General features: G+C 34.9%; 1 protein-coding gene across 2 annotated transcripts; it reads left to right on the forward strand.

Moving 5' to 3' along the window:
• The first annotated feature begins 1,670 nt into the window (after positions 1-1,670).
• On the forward strand, positions 1,671-22,184 carry LOC113494305 (glutathione synthetase-like). Of its 2 annotated transcripts, none has more exons than XM_026872588.1 (12): positions 1,671-2,067; positions 3,560-3,655; positions 4,060-4,176; positions 5,828-5,997; positions 16,521-16,563; positions 16,946-17,116; positions 17,495-17,562; positions 17,978-18,082; positions 19,437-19,643; positions 20,036-20,171; positions 20,510-20,601; positions 21,094-22,184. In XM_026872588.1, the coding sequence occupies exons 1-12, from the start codon at positions 1,921-1,923 to the stop codon at positions 21,221-21,223; spliced, it is 1,482 nt and encodes a 493-aa protein (XP_026728389.1). In that variant the 5' UTR covers positions 1,671-1,920; the 3' UTR covers positions 21,224-22,184. The 2 variants fall into 2 exon arrangements, with proteins under 2 accessions (XP_026728389.1, XP_026728390.1); XM_026872589.1 differs by lacking the exon at positions 5,828-5,997 and adding an exon at positions 12,660-12,793 and having other exon boundaries at positions 1,673-2,067.
• The last annotated feature ends 245 nt before the right edge of the window (positions 22,185-22,429 follow it).

Here is a 22,429-nt window from a genome sequence, read left to right on the forward strand (position 1 = left end):
CTGTAACATATTTATTTAACTTTTTGTAGATATAAACCATTGAGCATATAGACACATGTCTTTGCTACAGACTAGATATATAATATGTATATTTTAAAGGACCATAGTTAGTGAAAAAACTGATACAACGTCAAAAAATACGGTATTGTTGCCACAGTTGACGGTAACAACAACATTCATCAGCAACATTAAAAATATAAAAGTGCTATAAGTACGCACGGACAGCGACAACAAGAACAACAACAAACAACGCCATTTTTTTTATCAAATTCAATGCAGAACTTCAAGAAGTCAATGTAACTAAGACAAATTTTCAATATTATTTTAGTTTTACCCCAATCCACTTTTGAACTCGATAACGACAATCAGTAAACAACGAAGTTAACCAAAACCAACCATCATAAAATATCAGCCAGAGCAAACGAGCAAACAATATCACCAACAAATTTAATTACCATGGTGTGTGCACCAAACACTATACGCCGAGAGACTCAAACACAACTAATCCGATTCCGAAATATTAGAATAATAACGAGTCAAGGCGAAGAATACTGTGTAATTTACCAAATGTCCAACACGGAAAAAAGTTAGCAGGTAAATGTGCATTTAACAGCTTTTTGAAAACACTAACAAGGAAGCAATAACGGTTACTATATCACATAACGTTGTTATTTAACCAACAGCAAATACGCCAAGTATAATTGAAGCTTCTTCTTGTAATTTTTGTAAGTCTTCACTTGAAATCACCGTTCGGCGTTCACCATGTTAGAGCAGAGCAGTCAGAGCACAAGTTTGCACAAGTCCAGGTCCTCCACAAGTAGACCATAGTCAGCAGATTGACATACTAAGTCCATGGACGCCAGCGACACTTTAATTTAACCACCCACAGACAATATAATCTATCTTTTGTATTGATATTAAGGTGCGGCCTCATGCAGCCGCTCACAAGCCACTCAACACTAATTGTTTCCAGTGACAAATTTTAATATTGTAACGAGATATGTAGATATGCATACAAATATAATATGATAAAATGAATAAAAATACGAATTCAATATTTAAGTCAATAGTCTGACGGACTAAACAGATAAGTATTTTTAAATTTAGTTGAATATTCTGTTAAATCACAACGGTTTAATTTTCTAAAATTCCTACTTACGTGTAAGTTTTTCTAAAATATTTTGACCTTTGTTTAAGAATAAAAATCTTTACTTATAACATAGTAATTAGTAACAGATTTTCGTCTCCTAAATCTGCATATTTAGTGAAATTTTCAGTTAAGTTTCTAAAATAATTAAAACAACAATAATTAAATTAAAATCAACTTAAAGAAAATCTCTTCAAACCTTTAAAGCTGCAAATAACTTATTCAAAAATGAACTGCGTACATAGAATTTCTTTTAGTATACTATTAAATATTGGTTTCATTGAGTGTATTGTCTCTCTACGGTTCTAAATGCGGAGCCTCATGAATCGCTCGGCACGAGACTCCATGAAGTAGCGACTTTTTGAATCGCGGGAAATATAAAAATGGGGTCACGTGACCAGAATTGTGGCTGCAAACGAGCGACGAGCGACTGTGAGGCTACGCCTCAATAGATTTAAATTCTATCCAGGTTGCATGACGGCCGTAAATCTACGATGTTTTCACTGTCATTTGTCAGGGCTTGTCAGGCTGTCTAGTAAATTGTCAAGTGTCAATTGTATTGTCAAATGAAAATATTCAACTTCAGTTTCAACAATGAAGTAATTTGTGATTCATTCTCTGAAACTACACTACAATAAAACCTTCAAAATTAACTCATACGCCGTTTAACGTTGAACTGAAGAGCACGTCAATATAACTTCACAAGACATAATAAAAAGATTTAGTGTTATTTTTAAATCGTGATATTAACGTCGAAAATTAATTTTGCCAAAATGTCACAAGCACGCCTCACGTCTTGCATTCCTTTGCCGTTGGAGCATAAAACCTTAGTAAATGTAATAGAAAAAGCCAAGGACTGGGCCCTGATGCACGGTGTCGGCATGAGAGACAAAAAGCACTTCAATAAAGATGTCATTCAGGTAAATGCTATTTGTTATGTATTTATTTAACCTTGTATGAACACTATGAACTAAAAGTTTTATGAACTAATTCACCTATTTATTAAATACATATTTTGAATTATGCAACCAGATTTATTTATGTTTATTAAAATCCCGCAGACTATGGAAAAGGACCAAAATATTTTGGTCATTTTCAATTAATTGCCAGATATCGTTTCCAACCTGAGTTTTCACCTATTTTTTTTTTTACTAAAGCCAGCTCCTGGCTGACATGTGTAAATTTACGACAAAAAAATACATGCTAAGTAAAAGATTTATATGCTTTTCGTAACACATTATATAAATTTAAAAAATTAAGCAGTAATGTGTGCAATAATTAAAAGTAAGTATGTAACACAATTTTATTACAAAAAGAATAAGGAGAATTTCTTTGAACACATTCTCTGTGACCTGACAACCTTAAATTAATTTTGATTCCTGGAAAACAAGTTTCTAGATATTCTTTTATATGTGTTACTATGTTGAAAACTGGAGGTGGACTTGTATGTATGTGGTGAGGGCTGGACCATTTGAAAAAAAAAACTGTCATTACTTTGACTTAAGTTTACAATCTTCGGTAATAGAGTGGTGTTAATAATAATAGGTGTTAATGACTTTATCTTATCTTATTTAATAATCATGATCTTTTTTTATAAATAAATAAAATTATAAAGTCATACTCGAATCTATAAACAGTAAAAGTTCCTATACACGTATTTTTCCTGACTTTTTAGTTACAAAATGTATATTATGTTGATTTTTCCTGCTTTCACCAACAAGGTCACAATTCTTTCCCATTTATTTATTTAAATGTTAAAACATTGTAGGTTGCAAAAATAGTACTGATTACCTACATATTTAAGACTATATTTACACCATGACTTGCGAATAGTTTTAAGAATGAGTAGATTTCTTATCAAAGCAGGTTTTATACTTATGTAAAGAAATTTTTATTATTATTTGATGATGTCTGTGTGTGATTACTATATCTATACATACTATCTACATACATCTATACACAATATTGTTATACATAGATATTACGAGGATATTTAAAAAAAATGTCTCTTTTTTATTTCTTATGTCTTAAAAATATATTATATTACTAGCTTGGAATGTCCCACTGCTGGGCAAAGGCCTCCCCACTCTTCTTCCACTTGGTCTTAAAAATACTTGAAAAATTTCCTAGGTTCCCAAGGGGCCTAAAACTCTCACATGCTTCTAAAAAGGGTACTGGTTATATGTACTCAGTGTTATATTGTCTTTTTTTAGGGTAGCTTCAAATTAGGAGTAAATATTACAAGTAATGGATCTGGTCTGATACAAAGGGGGGGGGGGTCTGGGGCCTCACTATAGAACAACAAGCCTTCATTGAGTTTGGTCTTAGTTGAAAAGTTTATTAAAACCTAAGCAAAAAAGCGAACATACCAAAACCTTGGTATTAACATATTTTTTTTATTATATTTCACAGATAGCTCCATTTGTCTTATTGCCGTCGCCATTTCCAAGGACTGAATTTGATAAAGCTATAGAACTGCAGCCGATTTTAAATGAACTTATGCATAAGGTATGTTTTTATTGATATTTATTGGTTAGTTACTTGAAATTCACATAGAAAATATACTACAATGCTACAAATAGTAAGGCCAACGAGACGAGATAAAGAATGTAAACACATTTTCAGGGGTTCATAACATTTTTATTTGAATAAACTACTATAAAGTTCGAATTTTGAGAAAAATTAAGGAATGAACTTGTTTACAAAATGGCGGACCTAGCAGTTGACAACTGCCGTTCTGACTGCTTTCTTGTACAAGTGTTTATGTGATCCACGAATGCTTGTTCTGAATCTGGGTGTCTTTGTGCTTGTGAATTGTATGTTTGTGAAACCCCCGCGACACAAGGATTAAATTCCTTAGTGCGGGAGTAGCTTTTCTTTTTTTATGAATTTATTTAATTTTATTTATTTAGGTGGCCCATGACGACTGCTTCTTAGAGCATACCCTGCAGAATGCTCTACAGGTTGACGAGTTCACAGCGAGCCTTTACGACATTTGGGTCAAGGTCCGAAACGAAGGAGTCACTCAGGTACATCTCAATATAATATATCACAACTACATAAAGCAAGTACGGGTTATACAAAATAATTTATTGAATTTTATTCCGTTTATAATTAATTTTAGTGTTGTTATATTCTTCTGTTAGCAAAGCTCATAATATATGGTTGACTTGAACAAATTGATCGCGACAACCTTAGGTGAAGATAAACTAGCAGGCCTAGCAGCAGACATGCCATTCGGCCTAGCATCTTATGGAAACCAAGTTTAGTCTAATGTCTCGCTACCCACGCCATCAATCACTTTGTCTCTGTCAATATATGTGAGTGTACGTTCTTGTAGTTGTCCATCGTACTCATATTTGGTTGATCAATAAGTCTTCTTTTCTTCTAGTTTTGTTTTCATCTAAGAGTCAACCTATAGAAATTTATTAATTTAAGTAGCGTTGATCGCACCAACCAGTGGCAAGAAATAAATGTTTTATTGGTTTTATGAAAATTTTATCTCCAACAAGATAACGTTAGATTTAAATTACAAGAGATAATGGTTTTGTATTCCCGTACTTGCATTCTGTAGTTTTTTAGTTGTAAAACAAAAACACATGTTTTCGCGATTGTTTGAATGAATATTTTTATACTGTTTCCGAAGCCAGAGCTTAAATAAAACCTCACAATTACACAGGGTTACAGTCATGAAAAATAACAAATGACATATAAGTGACCTTCATGAATAAACACAGTTGAGAAATACCAAATACTACCTTTTTAAAGTTGGTTAAAAATATACCATTAGTTTCTATCACTTTAATTTTTATAGTAACTTTCATCAGGTAATGCATTATTAAATGGTGCAACGGTTTACTCACGCCTATTTATTTTCATCGAAACTAGTCGGGCGAACCCGATAAATAGGCGAGTAATGAGTAAACCATTGCATCATTAAATAGTGTTACTTCGATTAGGTATGTAAATAATGTAATCAGAAACGAAAGCCCTAATGAAATGTAAATTTAAATTTTAAATGTTAATCAGTTACAATATTTACGTTTGTCTAATTAGGAAATCATATTCAAACATTAATTAAACGGGCATCTAAAGTTTGGTATTGCGTTTGGTTGCGTCAACCACTATGATGACTAGAGAAAAATAAATGATTCATCTTAATAATCAGGTATTAAATATGTAATTTTCTGTGTGTTTTATTTCCTGTTAAGATTTGTGCAACTTATAAAAAGATTCTAAGGTAGAAACGAAGCTTGTATTCGAATTTAAGACTGATTTTGTTAAGGACCATTGTTAGAGACATGACCTTTGTACATCAGAGGTCACGTTAACGTCCGTCTCGGATGTTGCCGTCAATATCTTAGATAATCATTACAAGAAGATAGAATTTAGAAAATCTGGCAAATGTAACAAGGTTGCCAAGGTCAGGCGGCAACCACTTCCTGTAAAGTACTTATGTTCAGTAAAATCTGGTTATGTTGGAAACCGACTATAATTGAATTTGTGGCTATTAAGGCTACGAAAAAAAGGTCTAGTAGCTCTAAACAGTATTATTTACTTATTAGCATATTATTATGATTAAAGACAGTACAACAATCGCGAAGACATGTGTTCCAATCATCGCATCATTCATAATAACATACGGTGTTTCTATCATATAAAATGTGCAATGTGGTGTAGCCAGTATCACTAGGTATGCTGCGTTCTGACATCATGCTGGAATCCCGATGCCCGCACACGGAAAACCAGTGTGCTAAACATTCACCGTACTGTTCGTGGAAGCAAGTTGAGATCAACAGCATCGCCTCTGGGTTCGGTCATCTCGGTCCAGTGTCCAGAGAAATACAGAGGTAGAGGCGGAGCTCGTTCCACAACGACTTCATTCACACATTCCGTTCATTCTTCCGTTCACTTTTAGTTTAGCTGTCGACTGTAGAATTGAATTATTTATTTGAACCCATTTTCCTGAAGTCTTTTTTCGTAGTGTGCTTTGTTTTTTTCATATATGTCAACATTCATTTTCAAATGTGGTTCGATGATATCACATAAAGATTAATGTAAGGTTTATTGGAGACATCTCCAGGTCTCCATTTTTGTGCAATTACTTTACTGCTTTCGTATGATTCATTACGACATTTATATTTACAATATAATTAATTCACGTGTTGTTTCTTGACGTTTGAAGCCTAATTTAAAATACTGAACTGGCTTTTAGAAAATGGGATTAAGCTCTGTAAATATTTATGTAAAATTAAGAATGTAATCGAATATTTATTTATTTATATGCTTTTTATTTAAACATATAAGCTTCTTGCCTGAATTAGGTTTAATAATTCGTTACGATTTATAGTTATTGAAACACACTGAAATCGTAATTACCACCAAAATGCATATTATGAACAAATTCAATAGCAATTTTCCCAACAAATGCAGTTGGGAAAATTTCGGGTTAGATTGTTTCATAGATACCACAGATAACTTAAAAAATAAACTGATTTCATAAAAAAAACGAACTTTTAGCCCCTAATATGATATTTTATAGTGGGATATCCATAAATCCATAGCTAAATGAAAGCTAAATATCTCACGCATATAGTACAGAGTCCTTTTCACTCCCCCAATGTCAAAAATTCAGCTTTAGAGCACATAGTATAGTGCTAGGGACTACTACCTCTCAAAGTAAAGTTGCAATTGAGGAAGCGAGAAAGCGCGCTGCAGGCCGTAGAGCGGCATCTCTCTTATACAAATGCAATTGTTTCACCATAAGAGACTACGATAGACAACCTCAAATTAAAGTGACTCTTATTGTAAAATTACGATAGAACTCTTTATTGAATGTGTGAATGAGGTAACGAACGTTTCTGCTGAATGTGATTATAACGGGCGATTCGTTCAGTTGTGCTTGTTACTCTTTAATATATGATTTACTAGAAATTGATAATTGTAAAAGAAAACAATCTATACTTACGTAACAGTTATTATTATTGGGTTGGTACACGAAGGGCAAAGGCAGAAACTTGGTGGGTTTTTGACACTAAAAATGCGACACTCCCTTCAGCTCAACTCGAAGTGGGAGGAGTTATTTGTAGATCCGAGGCAGAAAGGTTGACTGTAATAAAGTATATTTTACATCCGATTTTAAATCATCCTTTCAAATAGGTGTCAGAGAAGTTCTGTTAATAGGCTGACTAAACTTTACGTTTGCCTTTATATATTTTATCTGTACTGTCCCACTACTGAACAAAATTCTGCCTCTAATTCATTCAATATTAATACGTTATCTACTTTTCTCCTCTCTCGTTACCTACTCTTTCTACTTAAAAGTGCACGGTGCTTCTTGTCTGTTGTTTTTTTTTTCGACTTAACAATTTCTAGTAAAATATTTTTTTGTGACTAATAAACTAACAATTTTGAAGTCTGTGTAGGCTTAAAAGGAATTCTGTACGAAACTCTATAGTCTAAATATTTGTGTTATGAACTAAAAACTGTGTAAATTTTATGTAATTTTCAAGTGAGTGAGTACAGAAATCTAATAACTAGATTTTGATTTTTTGTTGTGTCGACTAGTTCCATTAACAATGTGCTAATCTAGAACCTTTTTCTTGTTATTACATGATTATAGCAACCCTGAACGATCTGATATTTGATGTTGCCAGTCTAAAAAAATAATTTCCCTCAAATGTTTGCTTTAATGTTGGTGTTGCTATAATAAAAATAACTCATTATAATATTAATTAGTTTTAAATAATTTTGTATTATAATAGCATGTTGTATTGTAAAATGGGACAACTGAACGCGTTGCCCGATTAGAGACAAACAATGCATTGCGAGCTTCTTGTTTCAAATATTATGTAAAAATAAATGAAATGGGTATCGATTGTGTACAGAATAAAAAAAAATGCCCATTATCTACTGATAAATATCAATATTTCATTGTTTTTTATTTAAATTTGGGAAAGGGTTAAGCAGAATTGTAAAAGATGCAGGCTTTTAGGTTATAGCGGTTGGTAATACAAACGACTGTCATATGAACTCTCAGCATTGAATATCCAGGAACAATATCAGATTTACACGAAATCTCGACTTTTTAACACAATTAAATGTAATCAGTTGTTATTAGAGCCCACAAAAATACTTGTACACAGAAACTCCACATCCACACTTACTCAACTTCAATATTATAAACAGCTTAAAATATATATAATTATGTTTAATGATTTTCGTTGCTGACCGTACCTTTTCCGCGAATTTCTTTGTTACATTCTTAACCGGACTTTAAGATTATTCGAATAGAGTGTAAAATTGACTTTGAGAACTCGCGAGCATTTTCCTAGAATTGAATTTTATAGTGTTGTTCTTAAAGTATGTTTTCGTGTGTCTTAAAGAAATTCGCCTCGTCATTTGACATTCGCTTGGTTGTCAACCAGAGATAGCTAGTACACCTGCTGCATCGTAGTGCATTGCTTGTTATCTCACCTTAGCACGCATTTAGCCCAGCGTATTGTTCAAAAGACGGTTATTTGCGTAAAAATCTGCGTTCTCGACTAATCAATGTAATTTTAATTATGTTTACTGCACCCTGTTCTCAAGAGAACGAAGAACAGTAATTAAAATTTCGGTTTTAAATCATTAAAATAACTTGATTTTAGATAAAACTTACGTAGGTATTTTTTGCCCCATAAAAATAGAAGTAGGCAATTTAGTGGTGAAGTCCTGAAAGTATTTTTTCTAAGCGTGTCGATCTATGGCATTGAAAAAATAAGTACGTGGTCTTCTTTGTAGTTTGCCATAATCTAAGATTCTAGCAACAAACATAATCCATTTAAAATCGGTAGCGCTTTAACGCTTTTATTGGAAAAAAGTAGTATGAAGGAAATATATTAAGGCACCGCAACGAAACTTGTGATTTCAGCTACATCCGGCTCAAACGAGTTTCTATCTAGACGACTGACTCATCTACGTAGCAAAGCTCCTCAGGTCACAGACACCCTTGTTTACCCCCCTTTTAGACAGACATTCGATTATCCGGATGTAAACCCTTTAGACTAGTTGAGCACGAATGTCAATGTTTCTCGCTAAGGCCTCAACAATCGATACTGTTTAGAAAACAAAAATGGCGGAAGCAAAGTCGAAATATTGTCATCATTTTGATCGTGTAATGTTTTCATTCCAAATCGGGTTCGTGTCTCTATCCAAGTTACAGTTTTACGAAAAAATCTCAATACTGATTTTATCAGAAAAAGGAATAAAATACTCTATTTAAAAGGCCTACCATACAAACATGTATTTTTGCCGTTTTTATAAACAAAGGGGCAACGAAACTTCGCGCGCGTGTCGAACTGGGCGAGTTACTTCTAGAATCTGCTTATTTGGTTCAGAAACCCGGACGTTATTCAATAGTTATAAGACAATAGGTATAACACAGGAAAACTACTGGGGAAAAGCAATAGAATACGTTCCAATAAATTACTAATATAAATGTTAACATTCCTGGTTTGTCATAACATGGTTTCAATTCATTAAAAACAATGAGTGCCATTATGTGCTAGTAAATCCATTCATCATTATACTAAATGAACCTCGTGTAGTCATGTCATTGTGCTCGTCTTATCGTCAAGAACATGATATATTAATGTAATATACAGACAATTATTCGTCACCAAGTAACGTCTATCGTCAATCTATAGGTGCCCCGTAAACGTGCAATCTCAATCGCGATCCGCAATCTAAAATTATGATCTTTAACGCTAAAACAGATTTACTGACAATATTTTTACTACGTTTGGATCGCGATCATGGATTTTGATCATATTTAGAATTGAAGTTTGCAAGGCATTACACACATTTTTGTAATAAGCTTCCTCTGAAAAAGTAATACACTAAGGGCCAGGCACTGGTAAGGGCTAATAGATAAATTCTTATCCGAAGATAAAAAAAATGGATGCGCTGATCACAGTTGTCTGATGATTAGCGTATTTGGTGATTTATTATTTTATGCGGTAGTGGTATTTAAAAATATGGCCTGTTGTTGATAAGAGTACATATGCATAACAAATGCACAGATAGTGATGGAACTTTGGTAGAGTTCCGAGTTAATGAGGGTTTCTGAAGAACTTATTGAGTTACTTATGTTTTTCTTAGGAATTGCAATAATAGGTATGGCTACGTCATCAATAGGTTTAACTGCAACAGTCCCTTTTTATGACCACAAACGGCCGCATAAAAGTTTTTTCCCGTATTTCATATAAGTGAAGAATACCAGGATATTTTAAAGGAAACGTGTGCATTGAAATTATGAAAATATTTCCATCCATCAAATGTGGGGATTACCGGGCAGCATGCGTCATTTAAGGGTTACAAATCGCGAACAAAAATTACCTTATACCTTGGGAATAACGTCTGCATTCATCGTTACCAGAAGGAGGAAAATGGAAATGGTTAGGAAAGTTCAGAAGTCGGAAGACTCATATAAGGTAGGAAAATAGTCCACCTCTGACGTATTACAATGACAAATCTGGAAGAGTGGCACTGCTTTACACCGTGTACTACGCTATCATTCTGCCACATAGGGTTTATGCTACTATTTTTTGACAGATTATACACCGTGATTTTTTAGTTAAAAAGCAGCTCAGTTCATGTATCCAATGACTAGAACACTTTCACGATAAAAAAATAGGTATTTATGAGATTTGAATAAAGTTAAAATGCAATTTTTATTCAATATTATGATGCGATTCGTAGTTTTAGAAACACGGCTCTGTTGCGAGCGCGGTCCGAGCCTTGTAACAATGGCGCGGGCGGTTTTTATAATCTTTAACAGGATGTTACAGATTTCTCATGTTTTATTTTTCTTCGTTAATATTATCTTAGTTGATGATAAAAACAAAATCGCGCCTAGGGGTATTTTATGTCGGATACATGAACTGGGTTACTTTTGTAAGACGATTAAAAAATCACCGTGTATATCTTTCCTTTAAAATATTACTTTGGAAAAAAAAAACAATACCAAGCGGTTTGCTTTGCAAGAAGTTAAAGAAAAAAATCGTCCCAATAGCGGTGTTAAAACATTGACCTAAAATACTAGTAAGAAGTGGCTCCCTCATTTTTTATCATAGCTACATAGAAAATTGGTTCATTGATTAAAGTAACAAACCACAAAGCTCTTTTTGTTCCAACTTGCTTCATGTAACCCAGTTGAGTAAAGATTTTTTGTTGATAAATATGTAATACGGCCAATTTTAGTCGTATTGATCAATGCTTTTCAAAACATTTATTCGTCCATGTCGATTGCACAGGGCCGAGACTGTTATCTGAATATTGCATTAATTTGAAGTAATTTTTGTTAGAGAAATGCATATTGGTCAGAAACGTAAAGTTTATCTCAAGGTGCTATAATATCGACTATTATTACTAGCCTATCCCGCAGGGTTATTTTACACTCACTTTTCTTGTTTCTTCGTTTGTCGTTCGGGTTGGATTTTTGCAACTCAATTTTGAGGCACTTCCCGATAAGTTATCAGCCTGAATTTTTTAGGACATTTAAAAGCGTGGGTGTTTAGATGTTTTAAATCTATTAATTTAAGTCAGTTTACATAGGATTCGTGGATCACACTTCACTTTAAGAGGTGTTTATTGGCACCCTGGTCAACTCATCTGCATCTAGATACTTCGCCTTTTCTTACCATGTCGATCCTAGGCAATAAGTACTACACTTAATTACATTAGTAAAAGCCAATTTATCGTTGATAATATTAACCATTGTTCTTTTCTAGAAAACAAATGAATACTTGTTTCTATAGCACCTTCCTTCATTAAAATAATAGCATTCCTGAACATAATATGCGATCATTAATTTACCTATTCTATAAATGAACAAGTTGAAAGATGTGTATTCCTATCGGTTAGAACAACAATGGAATGTTTTTTTACGTAGTTAATTTTATATTAAATAGTTTATTGTAATGCTTTTTTTTTTTTTTCTCTAGCCCACTGTGTCCCACTGCTGGGCAAAGGCCTCCCCCAAATCCTTCCACGACTCTCTATTCTGGGCTATTGTATTCTATTGTAATGCTTAATATTATTATATTTTATTGCCATATTTATTCATGTAGCTCTAAGATTTTGTAAATTTCACTGCATTTTAAAGCACCTGAGCTTATTTAGTTATAAGTATAAGCAAATATTTTAACTTTAAAGAATTGGGTTGAATAAAATGTTACTTTTACATTTTTTTTTTAAATTATGTTTAATATACAAAGTTATATGTTTAAATCACTGTGTATCGGTATGTCACATAATCACATGACCTTTCCGAAGTTTATTTCAGTCATAATGAAACATTCTCACATAAACAAATTTCATATTCTCCATTTTACCACAACATTCTAGCAACCTAATGATGTTTGTAAATATTAGTTAGGAGGTGACGGCGTTGGCTGAAGAGAGAGAGGGACGTATAATTTATGTAATACTAAATGGATTGGACAGAATTTCACAGTGTTGCATTTTCCAGTCGTTGAGCCTCGGTCTGTTCCGGTCGGACTACCTGATGCAGTGCCCGGAGAACAATTGCATCAAGCAAGTGGAATTTAACACTGTGGCTGCGAGTTTTGGCGCCATAACGTCGTATCTGCCAACAATGTCTCGGTACCGACATCCGCTGCATGGAGCGATCAGGACACTTGGAAACTATGAACGATACCACGATATACACGAGTTCCACTTGAGATTGTCAAAGTATCCAAGTACCTGAGCGCGCCACAGCCCAACATCTCTCATGTGGCTGCTCTGTCTCTGTTTGCACGCTACATCTATCCCTTTCCTCGATCACCGATAGTGCTTCGTGTATTTCCGCATATTTTCGTATGGTTTAGTTGTTTGTTGCACTGTATGCTTTGCTTTCATTGGTGGCAGTTTCAGGCATGGTTGTCAATGCTCCGTATTCTCGCTTATTTAGGGGTCTTGCGCACTGAGAGTTGGAATGCAAGAATTCTGATTGCATCAGACCGTTTTTAAGAAACAATTTGTTGGAAAACGAATTGTTTCGTAAAAGACTAGGTCTGGTGTGTCCAAGAATGTCGGATTTGGACTCTTATTGCTAAAGATCCTATAGTTAAGTCCTGTATGGTATCGCCAAACTTTTGATTTGCAGATTTGTTTGATTCGAACCCTTAAGTTCGGTAAGCAGTACTTTATTTTAGTTTAATTGTTAGTTTGCGTGCATGATGTTTTGGTTTAGCTGTAGACCGCTTTGCAGTAGCAAGTTCACTTGAGAGATGTTACCTGTCCACGCCTGCATTGTCGGTTAAATTAAGGTTCCGCTACTCAATATTTGGTACGGAACGATTTTTAAATACGGTGTTAAATTCCGCGGGATAAAATGTGTATTTCTGTCCAATCAGATCACTGCTGGGTATGGCATAGGGTACACATCTTTCAAAAGTTATTTTTGCGCTTGTGTTACCACTCTTACACACACACATGCACAGACCATACATGTATCAGTTAATCAATGATACTTTTCTTTTCGCGCTTTTCTTTCGTCTAGTTCTTGTATTACATACGGCCATCATTCATCATCATCATTTTAGGATTGCATTTCGCTAGGAATGGCTTGCTTATGTGACGATGTTTGAAGTCTCGTGTTTCACAACACCTGAAAAGCATTACCCCCTTTCTGACACGGTCGGGGTTAATAGAAGATTAAGTTAGGTAAGGGAAAATTTTGCCTTATTCGTACGTGACATAGTTCTGTTACGAGGACTTGCGATTTATGAAGGAGTAAAAATACTACACGTTTATTATGTTATAATAAACGTGTAACTTGATGAAATTTTTATGGGACCAAATCCTATTTTACACTATTGAAGAAATGATCGACGACCGACGAATTGAGAACCTCCCCGTTTTAGAAGTGGGTTGAGAATAAAATATTATTAAAATTCGCACAATGGGCCGACTTGTAGCCTACGTGTGAAAAAGGGAGCCCATTATTAAAGTTGTAAAATAAATAAGCAGTTTGAAATTAATAAGTAAATTCGACAGCCAAAAAGAAAGACAATATCCGATTTCGGCACTGGAAATCAAACCGACTGAATTGAGAAAAACCTTTTACAAGTCGTTAGGTGTCGTACGACACAGTTTCTATTCTAGCGAGAATTTAAATTAAATACACTAATTTTGAACGTATACCTACATCAAGAATCAAGACACAGAGCCGTGTTTTTTTCTATACAACATAGTTTTATACTTCGCGAGGCGTATTTTTTGGGTTGACGTGAGCCTTTGAAGCTCAAAAACAACGTGGTTTTCTATTGGTTAATATTAGTATTAATTAAAAAGTTACATCAACCAAATTAACACGACGTTGTTTGAATAGTGTTGTCTTCAATTATTTTAAATTTGTCTTGAGATAATTATCGATTATCGGTTATCGACTTCGAGTATTCCTTCATGTATATTTTTAACTTCTGGTTGAATAGTTACATCCTTCTTATCATATCGTGTTCATTAAAATACACAGATCCTATGTGCTTTCGATAAATAATTGTAGTAAATATTTAAATGATTTTTAAGATTCGTTTGAAAAAACCCTGCAATTTTAGTATATTTATTATATTTTTTGGACGGATACATTATATTCGTATGCAGGAAAAAATCTCAAAACTGCGACTAGGCTTACTATGCTAAAAGTCGCAGGTGCAGTTCGTTTCACTCATCTGTGCGCGCAACGCTTTATGTAGGTGCGATCGACAGTTACTGTTTATTAATAAAACTTTTTGTGTCACAGTGACATACAAAGGAAAGCTGTATTAGCAAATATCACTGTATGCTTACAAAGGTTACCCATAGATGGCGCTGTACGCAAAGATGAATTGGCTACAACTTATCAGGCGCTTAAAACGAGCTTAGCAAAGTCTTCATTTACGCCATCAATATACTCTTATATAATTATATATATTTCGCGTCAACATCAAAATTATATCTATAACTGTTACTGCTCTCTTTCATATCTTCATAATATGTTTATTTTAGTACTAGCTGCCTTGTGAATGTGTATTGTACTGTTAGTGGAGAGTATTCAGTAAGTTGTAACCTTGCCTGTAGTTTGTATGGACATTCTAGTTAACAACTGCTTGTAAAATGTAGTTTTTGAAGGCTTGTGCAGATGAGAACGAAAATCACACTTATTGCATTGGAATACGATCGAAATTACTAAGAGGAATGTATTCTTGAGGCTATTGTGAATACTCATCTGCACGGCCAGAAATGAACACAGTCAATTTCGACGGTTTAAAATATAAGATAATTTATTCTATTGCTGTTTTAAAGACAAAGGTGTCTTGTTTTGGTGGTGGACGAATACTTTATGTTGATCTGAATTGACTTTGTTTCTGAAAATGTCGGCGGCGTAATTGGAAAATGTTTGTTGTGGCTGTTCGTTATAACATAATAGTGGCTGATGCAGAGAAGGGCTGATAGGAGGACACTTCATAAAGTAATATTTTAGTTTTGGAAGAGAAAAGCTTGCCGCAGATCGTTTAGAGGCGTCTAAACGATCTGCGGCATATCACTTTGTATTCGCCATTTAAATGTGTTAATACTATAAAAACATTTTCCAATTGTGCGTGTAATGTATTATAGATCAGCATGACTTTGATGAATTTACTAGTCTAGAATATATAAGCAATGACTTCATACTGTGCTAGTGACGTCACTTGTCATGACTTGGCAAAAATTTTAAGACTGTTTTCTGTTTAGAAGATAGCTACTATAATATTGCAGCAGGAATGTATTAAAACCCAAGATGCATAATTACTGTTTCAAAAACGTCAGGGCAAATGTACACAAAATTTCACTGCGAGGCCTTTATTTATTCCTCTCGTTGTAGAAACAACTTTCTAGTCATGTATGTAAGGTTTAATTTTTTTTTTTTTTTTTTTAAATGCGGACAACATCACAAACATTGTTCTGAACCCAAAGTAAGTTGCCAAAGCACTTGTGTTATGGAATTCAGATACAACGAAGGTACCACAAACACCCAGACCCGAGACAATGTAGAAATGTGATTTTTTACATTGACCCGACCGGGGATCGAACCCGGGACCTCAGAGTTAGCGACACCTTGAAACCGGTGCGTACGCCACTCGACCACGGAGGTCGTCAAAATTTGCATTCAAATTGGTGACTGACGTTTTGAAAACAGTTGTCACGGTTATTTTTGTTCGGGACTGTATCTAGGGTTTTTATACTAACTGCCAGCAAGTATAGTATTGAACACATTGTTTTCAAAAAGCGTTACAATTTGGGACCTAACAATTGACGTCATGAGGCAGTAAATATATTCTACTGACATTCTATTTAATTTTTCCAGCTACGTGCTGAGACAGTTGGGCCATGGCGATTTAATTAAAAATGTAAGTAAATTTTATATTAAGTTGGTCCAGAAAACATTGTTTAGCAATACAAAGGAGTCTTGGGAAAAAAATGGGTGTATGAAGATGACAACATCTATATGTTGTCCGATTCTCAGACCTATCAAATATGTATTCAAAATTTCATAAGAATCGGTCGAGTTGTTTCGGAGGGGTTCAATTTCATATTGACATTCCATGACACGATTGTAGTGCCTCGCTGTATATTAGATAACTATTTAAAGACATGAGAGAGGGACATTAGTATAGTCCATGCAATTTACAACTATAAAAATGGGTGGGCCGATTTTGATAAAATTTGAATGGAGTGACATTTAGAAAATGTGGAGGTTTAGATTATTTTTACTGAATATATTATTTTCAGATGCCTGAAAACAAGGCCCTGTCCGGTTTGTGTGCTGGCATAACTGAGGCCTATGACCTGTTCGGTGTGCCTTCCGCGGTCATCCTGTTTGTGGTCGAAGAAGTGTCATACAACATTTGTGACCAGAGGTTCCATGAGTTCGAAATCGCTGAGAAGCGACCCGATATCCAGGTTAGTTTTATATCTATACAATATATTGCTTTCCTATGCATGAGAGCAATAGTTTCGCTTAGTAAGAAGCCTAGAAATGACTGAAGAAATGAAGTCACATAACGCCATCTAGTCTCAAACAAAGCAACATTTGTTTTAAGAGTATGTAGACAACTGGTGAACATACCTGTATTCTTCCAAATACAGGCATATCCTACTAATATTATAAACGCAAAAGTTTTTATATATGAGTGTTTGTTACTCTTTCACGCAAAAACCACAGAACGAATTTAGACGAAACTTGGTACACGGATAGTTTATAACGTGGATTAACACAAAGGATAGTAAGTTTTTAACGTAAGTATTGTATAAAATTAATACAAATCATTGTACTTGCAGATACATAGAAAAACCCTGAACGAGATCTTTGAGGAGACTCATCTTAATGACAAGAAGCAGCTTATACTGTGAGTAAACGAAAATCGTATTAAAATTTACTTCTTAAAACGGTTTACTCATGCTTTATAGTTCGTATCCCAAAGCCGCTTCAACTCGATCTAAACGATTACTCCGGTTGGATTCGAGTCTAATCGGGATGGTCCCAAATGTGTCGATAAATATGCAAAACTAAACCGCTTCATCAAATAAAGACAAAAATAAACTTTTTATAATAACTATCGTGAGACTGATTCATTATTAAAGAATGTAACGGTTTGCTCACGCTTATTTACCGGGGGTGCCCAACTAGTTTCGAACCGGAGTGCTTAATCATGAGCTGACGGGGCGGGATCGCGATTCGAATGACGTCATAGACATTAGACTTGGTATACATTCTTTAATACCTAATTTGAACTAAATAAAGGTGTTGTGACATGTTCCTAGGGACGGCCGTCAAGTGGCAGTGGTGTACTACCGCTCGGGCTACGAGCCGGCGCAGTACCCGAGCTCCAAGGAGTGGGACGCCAGGCTCAGGGTCGAGAGGTCCACGTAAGTCATCATCATCTGTCTAACGTCTTCCCGAAGCCTATACAACCCCTAGATGTGGCATCAGGCGAATGATTTCAGTCAAATACAGTAGACCTATGACTACAAGTAACAATAGGGATTTTGAGAATCTTTCTTTTTCGTCTTTAATGCATAACGAATAAGCATCTTTTATTTGTTTATAAATTGTCCGTAAGTGGAACACTCACGTGACGTCACGATTGTGTATAAATTTTACGATATCGTTACGTTATAATCACGTCTCCTAAACCTTGAAGCACGTTCATCTTTGTCAATTTTTGTTGCTCAGAAAAATGCAAGTGTGTGCCTAATGTTTTTTAATTATCTTACAGCTGGACTGAGTAGATATTTGCTTTTTATACCAAGTCATCGAGCCTATTGTGAAAGATATCATCCACATCCATTCACTGACACAGCTTTAAAAAATAATTAAATTTCAATAGACTTGGTTTGTCAGTTTGCGCTGATCAATACAAAAGTATTTATTAATCTGTGTAATGTCATTTTATACTTCTTCATTGATTCTTAATCGTGAAATTACATATTGCAGTCGTGATCAGTTGATTTCACACAGATTCGGATTCATTATGCTGCGAGATGTAATGCTATAAAGCATTATCATGTCTTTTTTTCAACTTATTGTATAAGCTTTGAATTTTAATTATAGGTGTAGTTCTAGGTCATTCGCTACTTTTGTAGCGATTACTATTTAAGCGAGTGGAACCCCTAAAAAACACTAGATAATTGCTCCAAAAAAACTATAACACTGGAATGCCAGAAAAAAATGTATACTTAGCTCCTAATCGTGAATCTTAATGCTTTGAACTAGCGTTGTGAGCAATGATCAATCCTACTCTATATGTAGAGAAACATTGTTTAGTCATCGTCCAAATATTTTCAAGGCTGCAGGTATCATACTCAATATCCATTTTTGAAAAACAAATACAATTTTTGCTTTAATTATTGTTTGAAAGAATTATCCGCTCTGCGTGGTTACTAACTTAAATTTTAATTACACTATTAAATTACACACACTACTCGCCGTATAAACCTTTAATGGAAAGCAACCAAAAAATTCCTCTGCTAGACCATAAAATACACACACTTTATACAGGTAACTAGCGACCTGCCCCGGCTTCGCACGGGTGGACATTTATTTTTAAGCTTATTTTCCGGGATAAAATGTAGCCTATACGGATTCGGAAGAATCCCTCCAAGTTATGGTAAAATAAATTTTGATGTCGGTCCAGTAGTTTTTGAGCCTATTCAATACAAACATACAAAGGTTTCCTCTTTATAATATTAGTATAGATAAAATTAACTAAATGTATTGCAGTGCTATCAAATGCCCGTCGATTCACTACCAGCTGGCCGGTACTAAGAAGGTGCAACAAGCGCTGGCCTCCCCCGGCGTGCTGGAGCAGTTCATGGGCGGCGGAGCGGCCACCAGCCGCGTCAGGGACATCTTCACTGGACTCTACTCGCTGGACTTCGATGAGACAGGGGAAAGGGCTGTGGAAATGGCCTTGGCTGATGCTGAGAAGTAAGTAACAGGCAGTCATCATCATCATCAGCCCATATTCTTAGGTAGTTTTTTTTCGTAGGTATCGTGTCATTGTATCGTGTCGTCACCTGTAATATTATTATGATTTTATTATTCTGAAAATTTGGTTTGCTTGTAGAAACTAGCTCTCGAACATAATAAGCCGTATATGAGGACTTGCCAAGTTAGACCTCAGGTTGCAACGACTACCTACTACCCTAACCTATTCTAAGTCATAAGAAGAAAATATATTTTATCTCCCTAAAAAAAACTCGACTGACCATTGGCACCCATTTAGATTTCACTGTCGTCGTTGCAGTCACAACTGAACTTGGCTCTTATTTCACATTTAAGTTTTTGATGAGAATAAAATATTCGATTAAACTTCTTAGGTTCGTGCTGAAGCCGCAAAGGGAAGGTGGCGGTAACAACGTGTACGGCGCGGACGTGCGCGATGCCTTGCTCAAGATGCGACACTCGCGGGAGAGGGCCGCCTACATACTCATGGAGAGGATACTGCCCCCGCTGGTGAGAAAACTATTTATAAATCGTAGATTTGCTGCTGATAGCTGCCCGCCCGTTACAAATGGAATATGATCCCACAGGAACATGAAATCGGAATAACAACTACCCTATATGCTAATACAGGATATAAACTATGTGTGGATCAAGGTTCGTTTAAATCCGATCAGTGGTATTTGCGTGAAAGAGGAAAAAACATCCATACATCTAGATACACTTTCACGGTTATAATATTAGCCGCATACCCTGACTTAAAGTTTCAACCCTTTCCATAATAAATAAATGTTTCCTTTTGAGCCTTTGCCGTAGTTGTATTGTTAGAAACGAGCTTATTGTTTCCCCAGGTACCTGGCTACGTAGTTCGGCCGGGCTCGCCGGTGCCGCCTCCCGTAGTCGACCTGGTCTCCGAACTTGGAATCTTCGGAGTTATCATTGGGTAAGTTAAGTTTAAATTTTCTTCTGTCATTTTACCAACACGACTCAATCATATATCAAATACTGCTTTTTTGCATAGATATTATAACTTTTATTGAGGACTTTTAAAATACCTTTATTTAGAATGCAATAATTTTGTAAAAATATGACGGGGTAAAAACTAGGTTAGGCTAAGCTTTTAGCCCCATATTTGAAATTGCCAATGATCACGAATATTTCACAATTACTTATATTATGTATTTACATACTTATACAAGCACGCCAGAACTAAAAACCCGCATGCCTACTAACTCAGTTTTATGCTCACTTAATAAAACGAGGTTTTTACGTAAGATTACGAGTATCTGTAAGAGTTTAATGTTTTTTTTTATGTTTTAACACGAACCCATTAATTCTTAAATTTCTTTCTTCATTTAACACAACTACAGATCACAAATACAACAGATTTCCTTAACTCCTAGTAAATAAACTTATTATAATTTTAATTCAACAGGACCAAAGATAAGATCTGCTACAACCGTCAAGTTGGACACATGTTACGTACGAAGCTGGCGGACGCCAACGAGGGCGGCGTCGCGGCCGGCCTCGGGGCGCTGGACTCGCCTTACCTAGTCGACGCGTAATGACATAAGCTACGGTATACGCTAACGTGATTTTAAACCTTATCGTAAAGGCATAAGTCTTGGATTGAATTAAAAGCAGAGTTATAAAGAGCTTTATTGATTGCAAGTAGGTAATGGTAAGTCAAAATAATATGTCGTGAAATCTACTGCCACTGTCGGTAAGATATTGATTGACTTATAGCTTTGACAGCTGGTATGTTTTTTGATCAGAATTTGAATTATGCGTGTGTTAAAATAAGGTTTAAAATCGATTTAGCACTTTTCATGCCACCTTTGCGGTGACCACATAATTGCATTCTGAGATGTCAATAATAGAAAGAAATATTTTTCAAACGGCGTGTGAATGGTTTACTGAACTAAGCTCTATTATCAAACAGTTTTAACTGGACTTACGTGTCTTATTTCGAACTACCAAGCTTGGATTCTGACGTCCGGCTTAACAGTAACAAATACTTAAACAGTATCCTCCAAGAATGCGGCGTGAGGTTTTAAGCTGGGTGCGAAAGTAGGTCACTAAAGTCTTAACATTCTATATACATAAATAAGTTGGTAAATGGATCACAAAGTACTAAATGCAAGATTAAAATGATAACAAATTACACCAAATAGTATTTTCACCAAATAGAGCTTAGTCTAGTATTTTAAAAAAATACTGTAAAATAAGAATTGGGTATTTGAACCTAGTTTTTAAAACCTTTGTGCCTGTTGTGGTTTAAACCTAAATTGATTCTAAGAGTTAACAACTGTAGACTTTGTACATTTTTTTTAAGTAAGGAGGTTCGGGCTAGTTTAGAAAAAAACTCCGTAATTAAATTTGCTAGTATTAGTATAAATTAGCATTTTATCAATGGTTTTCTTAACTTTGATTTATTGAAGTACAAAAAGAACTTGATTATTTAATAATTTAAACTTTAATTCGTTCATTTTACCCGTTTCTGTTCCCATTAACCCTACTTTAGAAGATAGTAATTGTCTAATTTGACCGTTTACCTTTACGCACAACTGTTATCTGTGTCCCATGACTTCGTCTTTATTTATTTTCAAACTGAGAAAGTCGAAGTCCCATCAAAATCGGTCAAGCTGTCGCAGAGATTGACTCGTACAAACAAACAAATACAATTTCATTTTTTACTTAAATACGTAACAATACGGTTTGCGTTTAGTTTAGTAAATTTAAACCCGAATTTTAATTTTAAATATAGGATT

Source organism: Trichoplusia ni, chromosome 5 (assembly GCF_003590095.1).
Source record: "Trichoplusia ni isolate ovarian cell line Hi5 chromosome 5, tn1, whole genome shotgun sequence".
NCBI classification, from domain to species: Eukaryota; Metazoa; Arthropoda; class Insecta; order Lepidoptera; family Noctuidae; genus Trichoplusia; species Trichoplusia ni.